This window comes from Diorhabda sublineata, chromosome 6 (assembly GCF_026230105.1).
Source record: "Diorhabda sublineata isolate icDioSubl1.1 chromosome 6, icDioSubl1.1, whole genome shotgun sequence".
NCBI classification, from domain to species: domain Eukaryota; kingdom Metazoa; phylum Arthropoda; class Insecta; order Coleoptera; family Chrysomelidae; genus Diorhabda; species Diorhabda sublineata.
Window position 1 is genome coordinate 9,763,377 of NC_079479.1, and position 20,951 is coordinate 9,784,327.

A 20,951-nucleotide genomic window follows, 5' to 3' on the forward strand; every position below is an offset into this window, starting at 1 on the left:
TTGTAATACTGGAGATTTGACGCTTGAAAATCGTTCACGATCTTGCGTGAGATGTTGAGGTTAGAAATAGTAGAAAAACCGGAAACGAGCGGAGGTTACAGCGTTGGTTTAATCGTTGTAATACTGGAGATTTGAAGCTTGAAAATCGTTCACGATCTTGCGTGAGATATTGAGGTTAGAAATAGTAGAAAAACCGAAAACGAGCGGAGGTTACAGCGTTGGTTTCATCGTTGTAATACTGGAGATTTGACGCTTGAAAATCGTTCACGATCTTGCTTGAGATATTGAGGTTAGAAATAGTAGAAAACCGGAAACAAGCGGAGGTTACAGCGTTGGTTTAATCGTTGAAATACTGGAGATTTGACGCTTGAAAATCGTTCACGATCTTGCTTGAGATATTGAGGTTAGAAATAGTAGAAAACCGGAAACAAGCGGAGGTTACAGCGTTGGTTTAATCGTTGAAATACTGGAGATTTGACGGTTGAAAAACGGTTACGATCTTGCGTGAGATATTGTGGTTAGAAATAGTAGAAAAACCGGAAACGAGCGGAGGTTACAGCGTTGGTTTAATCGTTGAAATACTGGAGATTTGACGCTTGAAAATCGTTCACGATCTTGCGTGAGATGTTGAGGTTAGAAATAGTAGAAAAACCGGAAACGAGCGGAGGTTACAGCGTTGGTTTAATCGTTGTAATACTGGAGATTTGACGCTTGAAAATCGTTCACGATATTGCGTGAGATATTGAGGTTAGAAATAGTAGAAAAACCGGAAACGAGCGGAGGTTACAGCGTTGGTTTAATCGTTGAAATACTGGAGATTTGACGCTTGAAAATCGTTCACGATCTTGCTTGAGATATTGAGGTTAGAAATAGTAGAAAACCGGAAACAAGCGGAGGTTACAGCGTTGGTTTAATCGTTGAAATACTGGAGATTTGACGCTTGAAAATCGTTCACGATATTGCGTGAGATATTGAGGTTAGAAATAGTAGAAAACCGGAAACAAGCGGAGGTTACAGCGTTGGTTTAATCGTTGAAATACTGGAGATTTGACGCTTGAAAATCGTTCACGATCTTGCTTGAGATATTGAGGTTAGAAATAGTAGAAAACCGGAAACAAGCGGAGGTTACAGCGTTGGTTTAATCGTTGAAATACTGGAGATTTGACGCTTGAAAATCGTTCACGATCTTGCTTGAGATATTGAGGTTAGAAATAGTAGAAAACCGCAAACAAGCGGAGGTTACAGCGTTGGTTTAATCGTTGAAATACTGGAGATTTGACGCTTGAAAATCGTTCACGATCTTGCTTGAGATATTGAGGTTAGAAATAGTAGAAAACCGGAAACAAGCGGAGGTTACAGCGTTGGTTTAATCGTTGAAATACTGGAGATTTGACGGTTGAAAAACGGTTACGATCTTGCGTGAGATATTGTGGTTAGAAATAGTAGAAAAACCGGAAACGAGCGGAGGTTACAGCGTTGGTTTAATCGTTGTAATACTGGAGATTTGACGCTTGAATATCGTTCACGATCTTGCGTGAGATATTGAGGTTAGAAATAGTAGAAAAACCGAAAACGAGCGGAGGTTACAGCGTTGGTTTAATCGTTGAAATACTGGAGATTTGACGCTTGAAAATCGTTCACGATCTTGCGTGAGATATTGAGATTAGAAATAGTAGAAAAACCGGAAACGAGCGGATGTTACAGCGTTGGTTTAATCGTTGTAATACTGGAGATTTGACGCTTGAAAATCGTTCACGATCTTGCGTGAGATGTTGAGGTTAGAAATAGTAGAAAAACCGGAAACGAGCGGAGGTTACAGCGTTGGTTTAATCGTTGTAATACTGGAGATTTGAAGCTTGAAAATCGTTCACGATCTTGCGTGAGATATTGAGGTTAGAAATAGTAGAAAAACCGAAAACGAGCGGAGGTTACAGCGTTGGTTTCATCGTTGTAATACTGGAGATTTGACGCTTGAAAATCGTTCACGATCTTGCTTGAGATATTGAGGTTAGAAATAGTAGAAAACCGGAAACAAGCGGAGGTTACAGCGTTGGTTTAATCGTTGAAATACTGGAGATTTGACGCTTGAAAATCGTTCACGATCTTGCTTGAGATATTGAGGTTAGAAATAGTAGAAAACCGGAAACAAGCGGAGGTTACAGCGTTGGTTTAATCGTTGAAATACTGGAGATTTGACGGTTGAAAAACGGTTACGATCTTGCGTGAGATATTGTGGTTAGAAATAGTAGAAAAACCGGAAACGAGCGGAGGTTACAGCGTTGGTTTAATCGTTGTAATACTGGAGATTTGACGCTTGAATATCGTTCACGATCTTGCGTGAGATATTGAGGTTAGAAATAGTAGAAAAACCGAAAACGAGCGGAGGTTACAGCGTTGGTTTAATCGTTGAAATACTGGAGATTTGACGCTTGAAAATCGTTCACGATCTTGCGTGAGATATTGAGATTAGAAATAGTAGAAAAACCGGAAACGAGCGGATGTTACAGCGTTGGTTTAATCGTTGTAATACTGGAGATTTGACGCTTGAAAATCGTTCACGATCTTGCGTGAGATGTTGAGGTTAGAAATAGTAGAAAAACCGGAAACGAGCGGAGGTTACAGCGTTGGTTTAATCGTTGTAATACTGGAGATTTGACGCTTGAAAATCGTTCACGATCTTGCGTGAGATATTGAGGTTAGAAATAGTAGAAAAACCGAAAACGAGCGGAGGTTACAGCGTTGGTTTCATCGTTGTAATACTGGAGATTTGACGCTTGAATATCGTTCACGATCTTGCGTAAGATATTGAGGTTAGAAATAGTAGAAAAACCGAAAACGAGCGGAGGTTACAGCGTTGGTTTAATCGTTGAAATACTGGAGATTTGACGCTTGAAAATCGTTCACGATCTTGCCTAAGATATTGAAGTTAGAAATAGTAGAAAAACCGGAAACGAGCGGAGGTTACAGCGTTGGTTTAATCGTTGTAATACTGGAGACTTGACGCTTGAAAATCGATCACGATCTTGCGTGAGATGTTGAGGTTAGAAATAGTAGAAAAACCGGAAACGAGCGGAGGTTACAGCGTTGGTTTAATCGTTGTAATACTGGAGATTTGACGCTTGAAAATCGTTCACGATCTTGCTTGAGATATTGAGGTTAGAAATAGTAGAAAACCGGAAACAAGCGGAGGTTACAGCGTTGGTTTAATCGTTGAAATACTGGAGATTTGACGCTTGAAAATCGTTCACGATCTTGCTTGAGATATTGAGGTTAGAAATAGTAGAAAACCGGAAACAAGCGGAGGTTACAGCGTTGGTTTAATCGTTGAAATACTGGAGATTTGACGGTTGAAAAACGGTTACGATCTTGCGTGAGATATTGTGGTTAGAAATAGTAGAAAAACCGGAAACGAGCGGAGGTTACAGCGTTGGTTTAATCGTTGTAATACTGGAGATTTGACGCTTGAATATCGTTCACGATCTTGCGTGAGATATTGAGGTTAGAAATAGTAGAAAAACCGAAAACGAGCGGAGGTTACAGCGTTGGTTTAATCGTTGAAATACTGGAGATTTGACGCTTGAAAATCGTTCACGATCTTGCGTGAGATATTGAGATTAGAAATAGTAGAAAAACCGGAAACGAGCGGATGTTACAGCGTTGGTTTAATCGTTGTAATACTGGAGATTTGACGCTTGAAAATCGTTCACGATCTTGCGTGAGATGTTGAGGTTAGAAATAGTAGAAAAACCGGAAACGAGCGGAGGTTACAGCGTTGGTTTAATCGTTGTAATACTGGAGATTTGACGCTTGAAAATCGTTCACGATCTTGCGTGAGATATTGAGGTTAGAAATAGTAGAAAAACCGAAAACGAGCGGAGGTTACAGCGTTGGTTTCATCGTTGTAATACTGGAGATTTGACGCTTGAATATCGTTCACGATCTTGCGTAAGATATTGAGGTTAGAAATAGTAGAAAAACCGAAAACGAGCGGAGGTTACAGCGTTGGTTTAATCGTTGAAATACTGGAGATTTGACGCTTGAAAATCGTTCACGATCTTGCCTAAGATATTGAAGTTAGAAATAGTAGAAAAACCGGAAACGAGCGGAGGTTACAGCGTTGGTTTAATCGTTGTAATACTGGAGACTTGACGCTTGAAAATCGATCACGATCTTGCGTAAGATATTGAGGCTAGAAATAGTAGAAAAACCGGAAACGAGCGGAGGTTACAGCGTTGGTTTAATTGTTGAAATACTGGAGGTTTGACGCTTGAAAATCGTTCACGATCTTTCGTAAGATATTGAGGTTAGAAATAGTAGAAAAACCGGAAACGAGCGGAGGTTACAGCGTTGGTTTAATCGTTGTAATACTGGAGACTTGACGCTTGAAAATCGATCACGATCTTGCGTGAGATAATGGATCGTATCTTAAAGAAAAAGTTTATGCTACAGAGGGAAATTTACCTCAAGAATTGGAAGACAGAATTCACTTTAATGTACACATAGCTGACTCCCAACCAATTCTATTTTGTGTTGTGGCCTTCTTAAAAATTGTCATCTTGTAAAAGTGTTGATGTCGCAATGGAATTAGTTAGTAGTTTGCTTGGAGTTGGGGAATCCACGATGAAAGTCAGCGATGAAACAAATTGCTTGTAATCAATGATTTAAAATTTAAAAAACTGAGATTACAAAAAAGTGGCAAAATTCTTTGGAGTTCCCCAGTAGAATGATGTAAAGCAAAGTTCCATACCGATAGAGGTAATTAGGTTAGGTTATGTTTATTTGACAATTAAAATCCCCAGGTACATAATTTTCAATCACGAGTTGTCTAATCTTCATGACAACCACGATCACGAGTTGGCACATCGTAAGTTGTGTTAGGGAATCCACGATAAAATGTGGCGAGCTTCAAACAGAACATGAAAAGAACATTACTTCTGATTCTGTAAAAAGTTATGGTGAATGTCCGAACTCTCCAGAAATAATGGAAATTTAGTTAATTAGTTTGCCTTGAAGATTTTTATGGAAGAATTTCCACAGATAAAAACTTTTGAGGCCACGATACAGTCAATTTCCGGAAGTCCTGAGAGGAACAGAAGTCTTCAGTCCATCAACTCTCCACTGTAAACCAGAACAAACCGTTTCGAGTGTTTGATATAGTCTGATATTCAAATGGATTTTCAAAACTCCTCAAAAAATATAAATTTTTTATGTATTACTGAAGGTCCTTGAATATTTTACAAAAAAAATCAAATTACCATGATTTTGTATATGCTAATCTAGCTTTGTTTATTGTAACAAGAGTCACAAAACAAGTTTTAGCTTGTCTGATGTTAAAACGTGTCAATTGCCGAAGATATGGTATATATTATCCATTATATAAATTCATTTCAGATGTTGATAAACTGTTTATTAGAAGCATGTTTTATGAATATAAAAATAAGATACCCAAAAAGAACAAGAACTTAAAACACGTTTTTATTTTTAATTTTTTTATTATTCATTATGTTGTTTAAGAATAATGTTGTATAAGAAATGGTTTTTTCCATTTTTAATTTGTTTAGATAGAAAAAAATTAAATTTATTCTGTTTTTAAATTACCTATATACATTACGTGTTTTTTTTTTCATTTTTGTTTATTAAAATTTTTGTCTATTTATAAAAGCCTGAGCCAAAACTTCCCATATAATAATATTAAACTAACTAGAAAGGTAAATAAGTTATATTTTAATTAAATAATGCCGACAAAAATCGACTTTTGAATGCTCTTTCTGAAAATTTACGAGGGTTGTCACTTAAGTTTTGAGATCAACAAATAAAAACGATTATTAATAATTGGAAATGGCTTTATTGTTTTTCAAATAATTCTCCACTAAGGTCAATAAACTTTTGCATGCGTTTGAATCAAATTTCGAAGCATTTTTTCCATTCCGATTGAGCTACCACCAAAACATGTGATTTAAACGCAGACCCTTATAAATTATTTTTTTACGAAGATACCCTTAAAGATATGAAAATAGTTTCTATTCGGTTGCTTTAAGTAAATTCAGAGGTATTTGAATCTATGTTGAAAAATTCTTAACTTTATACAGGGTGTGTATAAAAAGTGTTCAAAGTTTAACTTCATAAATATCAAATTTCCTTATTTTTTTAAATAGAGCCACCCGGATTTTTCCATTTTAATGCATTCAGAGGTAAAAAATAAGGCCAATTCATGTATACTTTCCTATAGCTAACCCGTACCGTTATTCAGTTATTAAATGTTTTCTGTAAATTTTTAGAGATGAAGGTGTTTTATTTTTATAATAATTTATAAACTCAAATATCTCGGAAACGACTAAAAGTTTAGGTATAGGAAAGTATACATGAATTTGTATTATTTTTGACCTCTGAATGCATTAAAATAGAAAAAACCAGGTGGTTCTATTTAAAAAAATGAAGAAATTTGATATTTATAAAGTTAAACTTTGAACACTTTTTATACACACCCTGTATAAAATTAAGAATTTTTTGACTGACTTTACGTAAAGCAACCGAATAGAAACTATTTTCATATCTGTAAGGGTATCTTCGTCAAAAATAATTTATATTATAAGGGTCTGCAACAGTCAAATTTTTTACAAAAAAATTAATTACACAAAAAGTATGCATTTTTCGAAAAAAGTTTTTAAACAAAAGTACACTAAAATTTTACGTAGTTTTCAAATATGTATTAATATATAGGGTGTTCTATTCAAAATAACAAAGTTACAGTCGATTTCATGATTTTACTATAAGAATTTTCTCATATACAGATAGTTTTAACTCGTCGTGGGACAGTCTGTATATCATTACGCAATCCATAAAGATACTTCCAATATGTTTTTTTTGATAGTTAAACATTTATTTCAAAATTTCTTTTACATTGTTGAGAGAAAAACATAAAATTTTTAAACTTGGCTACTTCTCATAATGATACGAAAAAAAAAATTGGTACGTGATTGGGGTCGCGTTCATTTCTGTCCCTTAAGCAAAAAGATCAGGTATCAGTTTATGCCTCTCAACTTCTCAGAAAGAAATACGTGAGCTTACAAACGTTCGCTATGTCACATGATTAAAATTCTTTACAAATTATCAAGGTTTTAAATTGTTGTATTTTAGATCAACCCATTCACTACGGATATTATTAAGTTTTTTTCTAAAAAGATTGTGACGTTTAAAAAATACTTAGAATATTAAAATTCAATTACAATTTTCTCTTTAGTTTCCTTCGTTATTTTTTGCTTGGGTGGGAATCTACAACAACAAAAAACAATGTTGAATCGAATTCTGAGGCACTCCTCAAATATTTTTTGTTTCTTATATTCAATATTTATATAACAAACGTGATAAATAACGTTTTAATTTAATTCAACTCCTAAAAACTACTGAAAATGAATTGTTGCTTCTGATATAATGAAATGTTTCTACAATTTTTTACCCCCTATAAATATTAAACCTTTTAAACTTCATACTTTATAGATAATTAAAAATATTTATTTTACAACATTAAATTAAGTATAAAATTAACATGATTTTTAAAGTATACATCAATAATTTAACTTTATAATTCGTCTATTCGGTTTTTTAATAATAACTCGGCTTCCCTTTAAGCTTTTTGCATTCATCTATGCATCATTTTGTAGGGAATTTCATAAGCTACAACACCATTTGAGTTGTAACCCTGTAATCTAGACCCTTTTCTTCAGAGAATTTTCATGTTAAAGGGTAAAAAAGACTCTACCTTGGCATTGAAATCAATACTTTAAACGCTTATATCTCGTTTAATTTTCAAGCTACGTGAGTTTAAAAAAAAGCAAAATGTTCAGTAAAATAAAAGCTAAATTTTAGTTACAAAAAATTCTTTCGTTGATCCAATAGTTTTTGAGATATTTTGAAAAAATAACGTTTCTTTTAAAAAGTCGAAAAAAAAATTTCACATTAAACAACTTTTTTCAAAATATATGTGTTCCAAACCATTCAAACTTTTGGAACGTGTTGTTAGGGCTTAAATAAAGATAATTTTACATGGGCTACGATTAATTTTAATTTTGCCGCGTATGGTATAATTTACAGACATTTTTTTTTCAAATTCGAGTTACTTAACTTATTTTCATCATAACTCGCTTAATTTTCATGCTAGACGATTTTATAAAAGCTCATTTTAAAGGTCTGGAAAAGTACTTTAAAAAAGTATATTACAATTTTTTATGAAAAATCGATAGTTTTTCCGTTATTTGAGCTCAAACCTTTGCATAAATTTACAAAAAAGAAAAAATTGGCTTTCAGTGACTCACAAATTGGTGAATATTATGTAAAAAATTCAATCTAAAGTGACTAATTTTTTTGTTTTTCTATAAACTGCAATTTTGATGAGAATAATTTTTTCCAGAAAATGTGTAATTTTCGAGTTTTTCGTGAAAAAATGTTGAAAAACGTGTTTTTTTTTTAAATTTTCAATCGCGAATAACTCAGAAATTATTGAGTTCAATAAAAAACTTCATTTCACATTTTCTTCATAAAATTCAATTGTCTATTAATTCCTGGTATTATTTCGAAAGTTTAAATTTCCATCCCCGAGTAAGGGTGGTATTCACCCCTGGGTAGAAGCATATATTGGCACCAAATCAAGTTTGTTTTTTGTATCATTTTCGAGGTGATTTGCTTGGTTCACTGTACTAATTTTTGAATACATAACTTCGTAATTTTATTCAGCTAGTATAACCCCAGCTCCGCAGAGGTGCTATTCCTATATCAGGACCTACTCCAACAAACCCCTCCCCCCTCACAAAAATTCTCCTTATCATACCAAACTTTAACCTCTCTCTCAGCAAATATACTTAAAATGAAGATTGGTCCTGGTAAATACCCCGCCCATCTTGCCAAGCTGGGTATTATACAATCAACAGCGGATTACGAAACTATGTTTACTGAGTGTCAACAACAATTTCCGAATTCACCGCTACCAAATCGTTCATCAATGTGAAATAAGTATCAGAAATTCTTAAAAACGGGCTCTGTTGCCGACGCGTAGTGGTCTGGACAACGAATATATGGAAAGAGTGGCGCTGGCGTCCACGTTTTCCTCCACGCACTTCCCGAGGATGATTTCGATCCTCACGTTTCATAGGAGAAGAATTAAAACTTCCTGGGCTGCGTTTTTGGCTAGATATCCATGCGGGAGGTCTCGTGGTTCCGTACTTTTTTGAGGGCAACGTAACAGGCCAAACTGGAAAGATTTACGTGGGCAAATGAACACTCGCTAATATCCGTCATTTCATGCAGGATGGAGTTTCGCGGTACTTAATGTTCATTTTGGAGAATGGATTCGTTGAGTGGTCTGACACCTTGAGATTTCTTCCCGTGGGACCTTCTCGAGGAGCGCGTTTTTGTAAAAAAATTTGAAACTCTTCGCGGACAATTTTCGTAATTTCTTTTGATGAATTAATTTTGATTGTTTTGTTGCAGATGTTACTATCAGTATTATTTATTGCTTTCACTTTCAACCACTTCGAATGTAGAAGGATAGTCGACGATATTAGTAACGATGTAGGTAGTAGCGCAGAGGAAAACCTCAGTTTTTCAACGGGGGAATGGGTGAAGATCAATAATCCTCCGGTTGTTGTTATGAATAAAAAAGTCGGATCTCATATGGAACTTCATTGCGAAGCAATGGGCTCGCCGCCTCCCACCATCGAATGGTACAAATCGAATAGAAAAATCACCGAAAATGAGGCATTCGAAACTAATATAGTAGCTAGGAATCCAGCTTTGGCACAGGTAAGGAACCTTTATATATTATACGAGAGAATCATTGTTTTAAATAAAATTCAAAGTACTACAATTTATTTCAATGTTAAATCGATCACCGGGAATATTTAGGGAAGATCCAAACGATATGTAGAAGACAAGAAGACTTGTTAATAAAAAATGACTGCTGGTCCAATTTTCAAGTCTATTTCTTCGCAGCCCTTTAGGCAATGTTCCAATGTACCCCAATAGTTTGTAGCTTCAGAAATTTCATGTCCTCACGATGATAACAACGACAATAACCTTGAATTTACAGAACTAATAATCATATGGACATGGGGTTATTTTTATCGTGTATGTCTATTCAATACTCAAATTCGTTCCCCACCTAGCATATATTGAATGATGGATTTGATGTTGTTGGAACGGAACAGGGAAAGCAGAAAAACTTGTAGGAAGACCAGAAAGCAGAGTCAGGTTTTTTTTAGCAAATTAGGGCGTGAAGAAATTGTCTAAAATGCCGAAAAAGACAGCACGGATACCGAGTTGCTCTTGTCAACTAACGCGGATACATTTTACGAGAGTCACTATGGACTAAGTCAAAGTCCGTTTCATCTGCAGGCAAGGTGATGGCGGCGTTTTTAGGGATACGCGTGGCATAATTTCATTGAAAAGAAAAAAACTATCAACGTCGAGTATTATGCGAACTTATTGCAACGTTTGAGCGAATAAATCAAGCAAAAACTACCGAATTGAGCTAAGAACAAAATTTTGTTTCATCAAGACAATGCACCAGGTCACACATCCGTTATTGCAATAGCCAAAATTAATGAATCAAAGTTGGAATTGTACCCCATGCACCCTATTCGCCAGATTTAGACACCTCGGATTATTTTCTGTTCCCAGACTTGAAAAAATGTCTTTTTGATCAAAGATTTACATTTTTCATATACTATACATCTTCTATATTCTTCTATCAATATCCATTTTCAAGAAAATCTTCAGAACGAATCATACGATTATCAAAACAGAAACTAACCGTCCAAAATGGCTACAAATTTTAATGAAAATCCCTCAAACTCATGCGTAAATGTATCCCCACTTATATTTGGTGAGTGCTGACATCTTCATATTGATGTCAGAAACTTTGTAAACAAACCTCGGCCAAAATTAAAGAATCAAATTTGTATTGCCATCTCATGCACCCTATTCGCCAGATTTAGACACCTCGGATTATTTTCTGTTCCCAGACTTGAAAAAATGTCTTTTTGATCAAAGATTTACATTTTTCATATACTATACATCTTCTATATTCTTCTATCAATATTCATTTTCAAGAAAATCTTCAGAACGAATCATACGATTATCAAAACAGAAACTAACCGTCCAAAATGGCTACAAATTTTAATGAAAATCCCTCAAACTCATGCGTAAATGTATCCCCACTTATATTTGGTGAGTGCTGACATCTTCATATTGATGTCAGAAACTTTGTAAACAAACCTCGGCCAAAATTAAAGAATCAAATTTGTATTGCCATCTCATGCACCCTATTCGCCAGATTTAGACACCTCGGATTATTTTCTATTCTCAGATTTGAAAAAATGAATCGGTGGCTTATTATAAAAAGGGTATCAAACTTATTGAACATCGCTGGGATGGGAAGTATGGAGCTAAAAGGAGATTACGATTCAAAAATTTTTGGGATTCCTTTGTTGGGCCGTCTACTTCTGGCACCATTCTCGTATTAAACAATGACAACTCAATATTGGTTAAAACAGAATAGCACACCTTTTTGTACCGAAACAATTTGCCACAGGTCGATCAAGTCAAAATTTTTGGACACTTCTAAACAGTGCAGGAAATATTTTTTTGTTAGTTCCTCCAAGACGAACGTCGCTTTTTTTTCGCAGATCCAACAGACTCAAATTTTGTTCCTTGTAACACAGATTTGACTTTATGAAAGATTCAATCGCAATCAAAGTGTCAATACCGATATTTTGCAACCTTCTTCTTGTTCAAATGTGAGAATTATAGGCACACATTTTTCGCATGTTAAAATTTCCATTACCCGAACGTGAATCATCTTCAACATATTCTTGGCAATCTTGGACACGTTTAAGCCACTCAAAAACACGTGAACGCAACAAATATTCTGTATGAAATTTCAGAACAATCTGTTTAGGTTAAGTTAGGTTAGGTTTATTTTTACTTCGATCATTTTTACTACAAAACAAATAAAAACGAAGGCTACGGCTACACTGCTTTGTGTACAGACACAAATTTTACTAAAAATCACTCAACGCATGCGTAAATATATAACCACAGAAATTTTGTAAACAAATTTCGTCTAACAAACCTCGCCCAAAATTAATGAATTGAAGTTCGAATTGTTACCTCATGCACCCTATTCGGTAGATTTAGCCCCCTCGGATTATTTTCTGTTCCCAGACGTGAAAAAATGGATTGGTGATCAAAGATTTACATTTTTCATTTAAGAAAATTCTCACAACGAATCATACGAATTTGTTTAGGTTAGGTTACAGGTTACAGTTAGGTTACAAAACAGCCACTATATAAACTAACTATACGGCTACACTGCTTTGTCTACAGACACAGTAGACATCGCGTTCGATTGAGTAGGTATCAGACTAAACAACTGACATTCGTTAGCCTTTGGCGTATGCGTACTTTTTCTGTAGCAGCGCTTAATATCTACACCGTATACTAGAAGTCTTAGATATAACGAGAGACGACTAATTGTGGATCAGGGGCCCCTCTAATTAGTTTAATTTATTAACTTTGCGAGTTATTAAATATACGGTTGAATATTTTGTGACAAAACTATTGGGGCACGTGTTATAATTGAATGATAGTCCGATTTTATGTTTGATTATGTTCTTTCACGATATTTTCCATTTCAGGTAACGTCTCGATTAGTCATAAATTACTTACTACCTCGTCATCAGGATATTTATCGATGTGTAGCAGAGTCTGGTTCGAAGGTAGACACGGCGGCGACTAAACTGATAGTTACAGATGGTAGAGAAATGAATTTTACGCAATTATTAAATGCAAAAATTCTCGGAGCGCATCATTTACCTCGCGTAACTTTTTGGGCCAGTACATACATGGACGTTATCGGTAAGTTTTCGGAATTTTAATTTCGAATTATTATCAATATTAAGTATCCGAAAAAATCTCCAGAAAGGATACCAACAGTGAACTACGGAGGCCAAACGTGGATTCTTAACAAAGCAGACGAAGAGAATTGAAAGAAAAATACTTAGGAGATAAAAAAGGGGGAGATTTATGGCTGAGAAGAGTGAAAAATGCGATCTTCTCAAGTTCACGTCCACAATTTCGCAAAGAACTTATTACGTGGTACTGGAAAGTACCATTATTAACTATTCCCCATAAGAGATGTTATATCTTTTATCGAAAACATTGATTTACGATCAAAAATTTTTTATTACTTTGGATCATTTGAGCAGTATTCTTTGTTCTTCTCAGCACTGCGAGTCAGTAGACTTGTTGTACTCTCAAATGTTTGTATTGGAATCCAAATTAATGGCAGGAAATCCATTCCTGTGGACAAAAATTTGAACATTGTTGCACAGTCTTATAATTGTGCTCTAAATGTATTTAAGCATAAATACCCCTTTTTGTTAATTCTTTCAGCATTTTGACGGTTATTTGGTTAATACCCAGTGATTTTGTCGATTATTTTCATTATGTACTTCTTTGGGAGTCATTGCTTTCATGGAAAGTCTTGCATTGAGTGGATTTGATACGTTTGGTTTCACTTTTTTATCTAAATAGTGACTTATCGGTTAGAAAACTGTAGTAGTGATCTACAGATAAATTTACTTTCTCTTCAACGCTTCTAGCTCATGGTTCAAGTCGATTATAGTTGGTAGTAACGCAGAATGGTCAAATCTGATTGGTATACCAGCATTTTTTTGCCAGGCGTGTTAAAAACCAATCGCAGAATACGAATCATTCTCCATCACGACAATGCCAACTCACACATATCAGTTCAAACAAAAACGTTTTTAAACAGTCCAAAAATCGAATAGATGGGTCATTCGGCGTACAGTCTTTCAAGGAAAGTCTTACACTGATTTGATTTGATACGTTTGGTTTCACTTTTTTATCTAAATAGTGACTTATCGGTTAGAAAACTGTAGTAGTGATCTACAGATAAATTTACTTTCTCTTCAACGCTTCTAGCTCATGGTTCAAGTCGATTATAGTTGGTAGCAACGCAGAATGGTCAATTCTGATTGGTATACCAGCATTTTTTTGCCAGACGTGCTAAAAAAATTTAGGAAACCAATCGCAGAAGACGAATCATTCTCCATCCCGACAATGCCAACTCACACACATCAGTTCAAACAAAAACGTTTTTAAACACTCCAAAAATCGAATAGATGGGTCATTCGGCGTACAGTCTTTCAAGGAAAGTTTTACACTGATTGGATTTGATACGTTTGGTTTCACTTTTTTATCTAAATAGTGACTTATCGGTTAGAAAACTGTAGTAGTGATCTACAGATAAATTTACTTTCTCTTCAACGCTTCTAGCTCATGGTTCAAGTCGATTATAGTTGGTAGCAACGCAGAATGATCAAATCTGATTGGTATACCAGCATGTTTTTGTCAGACGTGCTAAAAAAATTTAGGAAACCAATCGCAGAAGACGAATCATTCTCCATCACGACAATGCCAACTCACACACATCAGTTCAAACAAAAACGTTTTTAAACGGTCCAAAAATCGAATAGATGGGTCATTCGGCGTACAGTCTTTCAAGGAAAGTCTTACACTGATTGGATTTGATACGTTTGGTTTCACTTTTTTATCTAAATAGTGACTTATCGCTTAGAAAACTGTAGTAGTGATCTACAGATAAATTTACTTTCTCTTCAACGCTTCTAGCTCACGGTTCAAGTCGATTATAGTTGGTAGTAACGCAGAATGGTCAAATCTGATTGGTATACCAGCATTTTTTTGCCAGGCGTGTTAAAAACCAATCGTAGAATACGAATCATTCTCCATCACGACAATGCCAACTCACACACATCAGTTCAAACAAAAACGTTTTTAAACAGTCCAAAAATCGAATAGATGGGTCATTCGGCGTACAGTCTTTCAAGGAAAGTCTTACACTGATTTGATTTGATACGTTTGGTTTCACTTTTTTATCTAAATAGTGACTTATCGGTTAGAAAACTGTAGTAGTGATCTACAGATAAATTTACTTTCTCTTCAACGCTTCTAGCTCATGGTTCAAGTCGATTATAGTTGGTAGTAACGCAGAATGGTCAAATCTGATTGGTATACCAGCATTTTTTTGCCAAGCGTGTTAAAAACCAATCGCAGAATACGAATCATTCTCCATCACGACAATGCCAACTCACACATATCAGTTCAAACAAAAACGTTTTTAAACAGTCCAAAAATCGAATAGATGGGTCATTCGGCGTACAGTCTTTCAAGGAAAGTCTTACACTGATTTGATTTGATACGTTTGGTTTCACTTTTTTATCTAAATAGTGACTTATCGGTTAGAAAACTGTAGTACTGATCTACAGATAAATTTACTTTCTCTTCAACGCTTCTAGCTCATGGTTCAAGTCGATTATAGTTGGTAGCAACGCAGAATGATCAAATCTGATTGGTATACCAGCATGTTTTTGTCAGACGTGCTAAAAAAATTTAGGAAACCAATCGCAGAAGACGAATCATTCTCCATCACGACAATGCCAACTCACACACATCAGTTCAAACAAAAACGTTTTTAAACGGTCCAAAAATCGAATAGATGGGTCATTCGGCGTACAGTCTTTCAAGGAAAGTCTTACACTGATTGGATTTGATACGTTTGGTTTCACTTTTTTATCTAAATAGTGACTTATCGCTTAGAAAACTGTAGTAGTGATCTACAGATAAATTTACTTTCTCTTCAACGCTTCTAGCTCACGGTTCAAGTCGATTATAGTTGGTAGTAACGCAGAATGGTCAAATCTGATTGGTATACCAGCATTTTTTTGCCAGGCGTGTTAAAAACCAATCGTAGAATACGAATCATTCTCCATCACGACAATGCCAACTCACACACATCAGTTCAAACAAAAACGTTTTTAAACAGTCCAAAAATCGAATAGATGGGTCATTCGGCGTACAGTCTTTCAAGGAAAGTCTTACACTGATTTGATTTGATACGTTTGGTTTCACTTTTTTATCTAAATAGTGACTTATCGGTTAGAAAACTGTAGTAGTGATCTACAGATAAATTTACTTTCTCTTCAACGCTTCTAGCTCATGGTTCAAGTCGATTATAGTTGGTAGTAACGCAGAATGGTCAAATCTGATTGGTATACCAGCATTTTTTTGCCAAGCGTGTTAAAAACCAATCGCAGAATACGAATCATTCTCCATCACGACAATGCCAACTCACACATATCAGTTCAAACAAAAACGTTTTTAAACAGTCCAAAAATCGAATAGATGGGTCATTCGGCGTACAGTCTTTCAAGGAAAGTCTTACACTGATTTGATTTGATACGTTTGGTTTCACTTTTTTATCTAAATAGTGACTTATCGGTTAGAAAACTGTAGTACTGATCTACAGATAAATTTACTTTCTCTTCAACGCTTCTAGCTCATGGTTCAAGTCGATTATAGTTGGTAGCAACGCAGAATGATCAAATCTGATTGGTATACCAGCATGTTTTTGTCAGACGTGCTAAAAAAATTTAGGAAACCAATCGCAGAAGACGAATCATTCTCCATCACGACAATGCCAACTCACACACATCAGTTCAAACAAAAACGTTTTTAAACGGTCCAAAAATCGAATAGATGGGTCATTCGGCGTACAGTCTTCGATTGGCACCTTAAGTCTCACGTTTTGAAGGTACCTCAATCGAAATGGAATTGGATCTTAATGGAGACTATCCAGTTATGAACATTTGTTTTTATGTGTTCTCAAAATTTAACTAGCAACCCTCGGAGCAGATTCAGCTGAAGTTGTTAGCTAAATAGTTCTATTGTGCTTTCGATTTCTTCTGGTTCCTCAAGCCATATCTTCAAGTGTACTGCTTCGTTAATTTCGTTAAAGTATATTTCCCAGTCTTTTTTAAAGTTTTTCAATCTTCTTGGTGGAATTTTAATTATGACTGAAGTTCCAACAGAATGTGAACTATGAGTTAGTGTTGGGAGAGTTAAAAGAAAAAGGTTTTTGAACAGTTTTTGTTGGAACTCTTTTACTTTGTTATAAACTAATACTGAATCTTGAGAGAGAGTGAGTGAGAGAGAGATAAACTTTATTGTTTTACAGAGGTCTTTCAAGCAGAAATATCTTTGTCAATCTTCGGAACTTATTAACTGCATTTGTCATTTTTAATTCTGAATGTAGATGATTCAATAGTTTTTTGGCATTTAAAGGCAAAACAAGCAGAGGATAATTTTTTTCAATATGTAGAACAAGAAGTGTGATCGAATTTGAGGATTGTATTAAGTCATTGTTGAGTTGTAGAGGTTGTAAAGCTCCTTTATAAAAACAGGTGTTTAAACAGAGACCATTTGTGGTACAGGTACATATTTCGTTAAAATCAGAAACTTTGGCGTCATTAGTGCATTTATTAGATGGGAAACCTTTGAAAATTTTATGTTTTTCTTTTTTTTTGTCAATATTCAACATCTATCTTTAGGTACAGGGTGAATTTGATTGGCTAGCAATATTTTATTTTATTTGCAGGTAATGATGTCGTTTTGCCTTGTAAATACGTCGGAAATCCAAAACCCAGCGTTATTTGGGTAAATCCTAACAGCAAAATGATCGAAAACAACGAGAAATACTCAGTTTCTCGAGAAGGAGAACTTCGAATAAGATCTATAGAATGGTCTGATATGGGCGCTTACGTGTGTGCGTTAGAAAATTCAGTTGGTGAAGACTCGATAGAAACATTTTTATATCCAATGCAGGTAAATTTACTACTAAAAGTTATAAAAAAATTAATGAAAATTTCTCTGTATACAATCATAAAAAATGAAAAGTTTTCGTAAACATTGACATTATAAATAAAAAAACTGAGTACGATCATTATTATTACAGAATTATCTAATATTGCAGTCACTGAAGCGTTATTATACCGAATTTTTTTACTGTGAACCGTTTTACACGAAATTTTAAGCTCATCTTTAACCTCTAACTTCAAAAGTGCCACCCCTTCTCGTTGGTGTAAATTTTTTTTTCAAAATAACCTCGGATATCGATAGAAGGCTAAATTTTGAGAAAAAATGTTCTATAAAGTTTTTCAAAAAACCCAATACTTTTCAAGTTATTTGCAAATTGAAAATTCGGAATTTTTTCATGTTTTTCATCGGTTTTTTTTGCGAACCTCTCCAAAAATATCCGTTTTAACGATAATTCTCTGATAAAAAAATTGTAGCTGGTAAAAAACTGTACACATCAGTTTTTTATAAAGTGTTCTAAGTGCAATATTAAGCGAGATATTAAAGATAAAGCCGTTTTTTATTTTGTCTGAAATTTAATCGATGTATTCAATGACATCTAGCGGCGAGCAGATGAAATAAGCTTTAAAATGAGCACTGTTAAAAAGACTTCGCCGCGTAAAATAAATCAGCTGTAAATAAAACAAACATTTAATGGTTTTTTCTTTTAAATCAACGGGTTTCGTAAGTGCCATTTCCACCAAAATTAATATTCCGTCTAGAATTAACTTTAATATAAAGAATTTGATGGATTCTAGCAGTTTTAGGACAAATATTTTTCAAAAAAATCACGATTTTAAGAAAAAAAATCCATTTAAAGTATAAAGTATGATATTAATTCGTGTAATTAGTATTGTTTCTGATTATTTAAAGATTTTTTTGTTACAGGGTTCCAAATAATCGACAAACGAGATCGACAATTCTAGTCAAATTTTCTTAAGGACTTCAAAATCGTATTGACTATATTTTTTTAAATTAATTTAAGTATTGATAGATTAATAACTTATATACTTATTTATATAGATGTAAAAAATTCCAATAAAGAGATTTTAAGAAATAGAAATCTTATTTTTTTAAATTTTTTTCGATACTCCGAGGTTCAAGCTTGGTTTTACGCATTCTCAAGAATGCGCAGTATATACAAAGTGTTCCGAACGAAAGAGAAAATGAATATTGTCGGCACCGTAACGTGGGTACGTTTTTTCCCATACCGACTGTCCATATAGGAGTATTACAAATATGTTAAATTTAATATGGAGTGTTAATAAGTTTGGATAGACCAACATGAACGTTACTAACATAATAAGTAATATACTCGATTATAAAGAAGAATGAAATAATTTTCTTAAATTTACTGTAGAATTTTCGATTTTGAAAATGACAGTAATGACAGTCGCAGAGCTCGCAATGCTGCGAGTCCAAGATATACAACGGAACGCTCATTGTGGGGTGGGTGGAGTTAAATATTCCTTATGAAACCTGACATAAGTGAAATTCACTTTTTCTTGCGTCAGCTCATTGACTAAATACATATGCTATTTTCCGTAAAGATTTAATACCTGCGATTCAAATGCTTGCTTAATGTGTAAAACGCGAGTTCAAGCTTTTAAAATCAGAAACGCGGCCGCAATAAAAACAAGCGTCAACGACGGCGCGGCTTGAGAGTCATATTTAATACATCTAACCTAGCAGTGTCCATTATATAATAAGATTTTAATGTGATTTGAACTCTTAAATATATATTTCCAACCATATTTCTTACGTAAGAACGGAATCGATACTATTGGACCAATGAACGTTGTATGTCAATATCGCAATTTTAAAAATGACACTTATGGATTGTGATTGACGCCATTGGTACCGCCACCAAAGCCATTAAATTCATTGGTTTCCGGAAATGGACCAGATTCTAAACATTTTTTGACTCATATTCAGCAGTATTGTTTTCAAATGACGTCATTTGAATAACAAAAAATACAATCGCAACTTACAGCTCAACTAGAAGCCCTAGTTCCATCTACAGGAGAATTAACTAAAATACCAGAGATGTTAACAGTAATTTTGAATATCCCACTATGATTTTCGGATGCTAGATGGCGCCATCGTACTATAATTTATGAAAATTATTTATAAATTGTATTGAAAATACTGAAATCCCTGTTGTGATTGGTATATTTTTCATTTTGATTTTCAAAAATACTCTTAATTATATTTAATTTTGTTTCCCGATTTATTGTACTTTCATAATTATGAACAAGTACGCAAATAATAAAATGATAAACAAAAACATGAAAAATCAGTATGAGCGAAATTTAAATATTAAATAATAACCTAAACCTTTATCTCCCCGGCATTTTATCTAAAGAGATATTTATATTTCATAATTTCTTGTAGACACCTTGTATTATGACATTTGTAGTTTTCTGTGAATGTAGAAAATAAAAAACAAATCAATATCGATTACCTTTCATATTTATTTCGGCGCCATTAATATTTATACCACCTCAAATGTCACTTTGTATAGGGTTTGGCATATTATGTAATCAATATTGATATGAATAAAAACGATCAGTAATTTCGGCTAATTTAATTTTATCAATGACAACTTTTTATATATCTTTAATAAGTATTGTGAAACGTCGAATTTCAAACAAACATTGCAAAAGATAACGACTCCTGACCCAGTTCTACTCACAATCTACTACTGCACATTTAATGCGCTAGCGCTGTTTTTCTCTTTCCTTGTCGTTTATCAAATAGTTGTCAGGCGTTTCCCCTACATTTTCCCCCTCCATCAAATTTATATGCGCTACCAGGTGATGGCGATCCTTTTAGACTATATCAAATACGCCCACTTTTCAATTCAGATAATATAAATTTTTCAAACCTTAATTTTACCAAAAATCACTATATATATAATACAAAAATAAAATTTCCAATGAATTACTTAGCGATTTACTATACTTGCTTCCTTTATAAAATACAAATAAAGTTTTATAACACATGTTTTTATGTAAACAGATATTTAATATGATAATATGTGAATCGAAAAACGAAGAAACTACTTTTATTAAATATACGTAATGTCAATTTTTAAAGATTGTTTACGACAAATCAAGTTAATACCTCACAGAAGGAATAAAATCAGTATGACCCTAGTTTAA

The 20,951-nt window shown here is 34.2% G+C and overlaps 1 protein-coding gene across 1 annotated transcript in view; it reads left to right on the plus strand.

Moving 5' to 3' along the window:
- The window catches only part of LOC130445663 (neural/ectodermal development factor IMP-L2), a 37,761-nt gene extending 18,917 nt beyond the window's left edge, over positions 1-18,844 (plus strand). Inside the window, exons 2-5 of the mRNA XM_056781428.1 lie at positions 9,484-9,795; positions 12,690-12,909; positions 17,531-17,757; positions 18,676-18,844. Of these exons, the coding sequence (XP_056637406.1) occupies positions 9,484-9,795; positions 12,690-12,909; positions 17,531-17,757; positions 18,676-18,687 (771 nt within the window). The 3' untranslated portion in view covers positions 18,688-18,844. The remainder of the gene's footprint in view (positions 1-9,483; positions 9,796-12,689; positions 12,910-17,530; positions 17,758-18,675) is intronic.
- Positions 18,845-20,951: the final 2,107 nt, after the last annotated feature.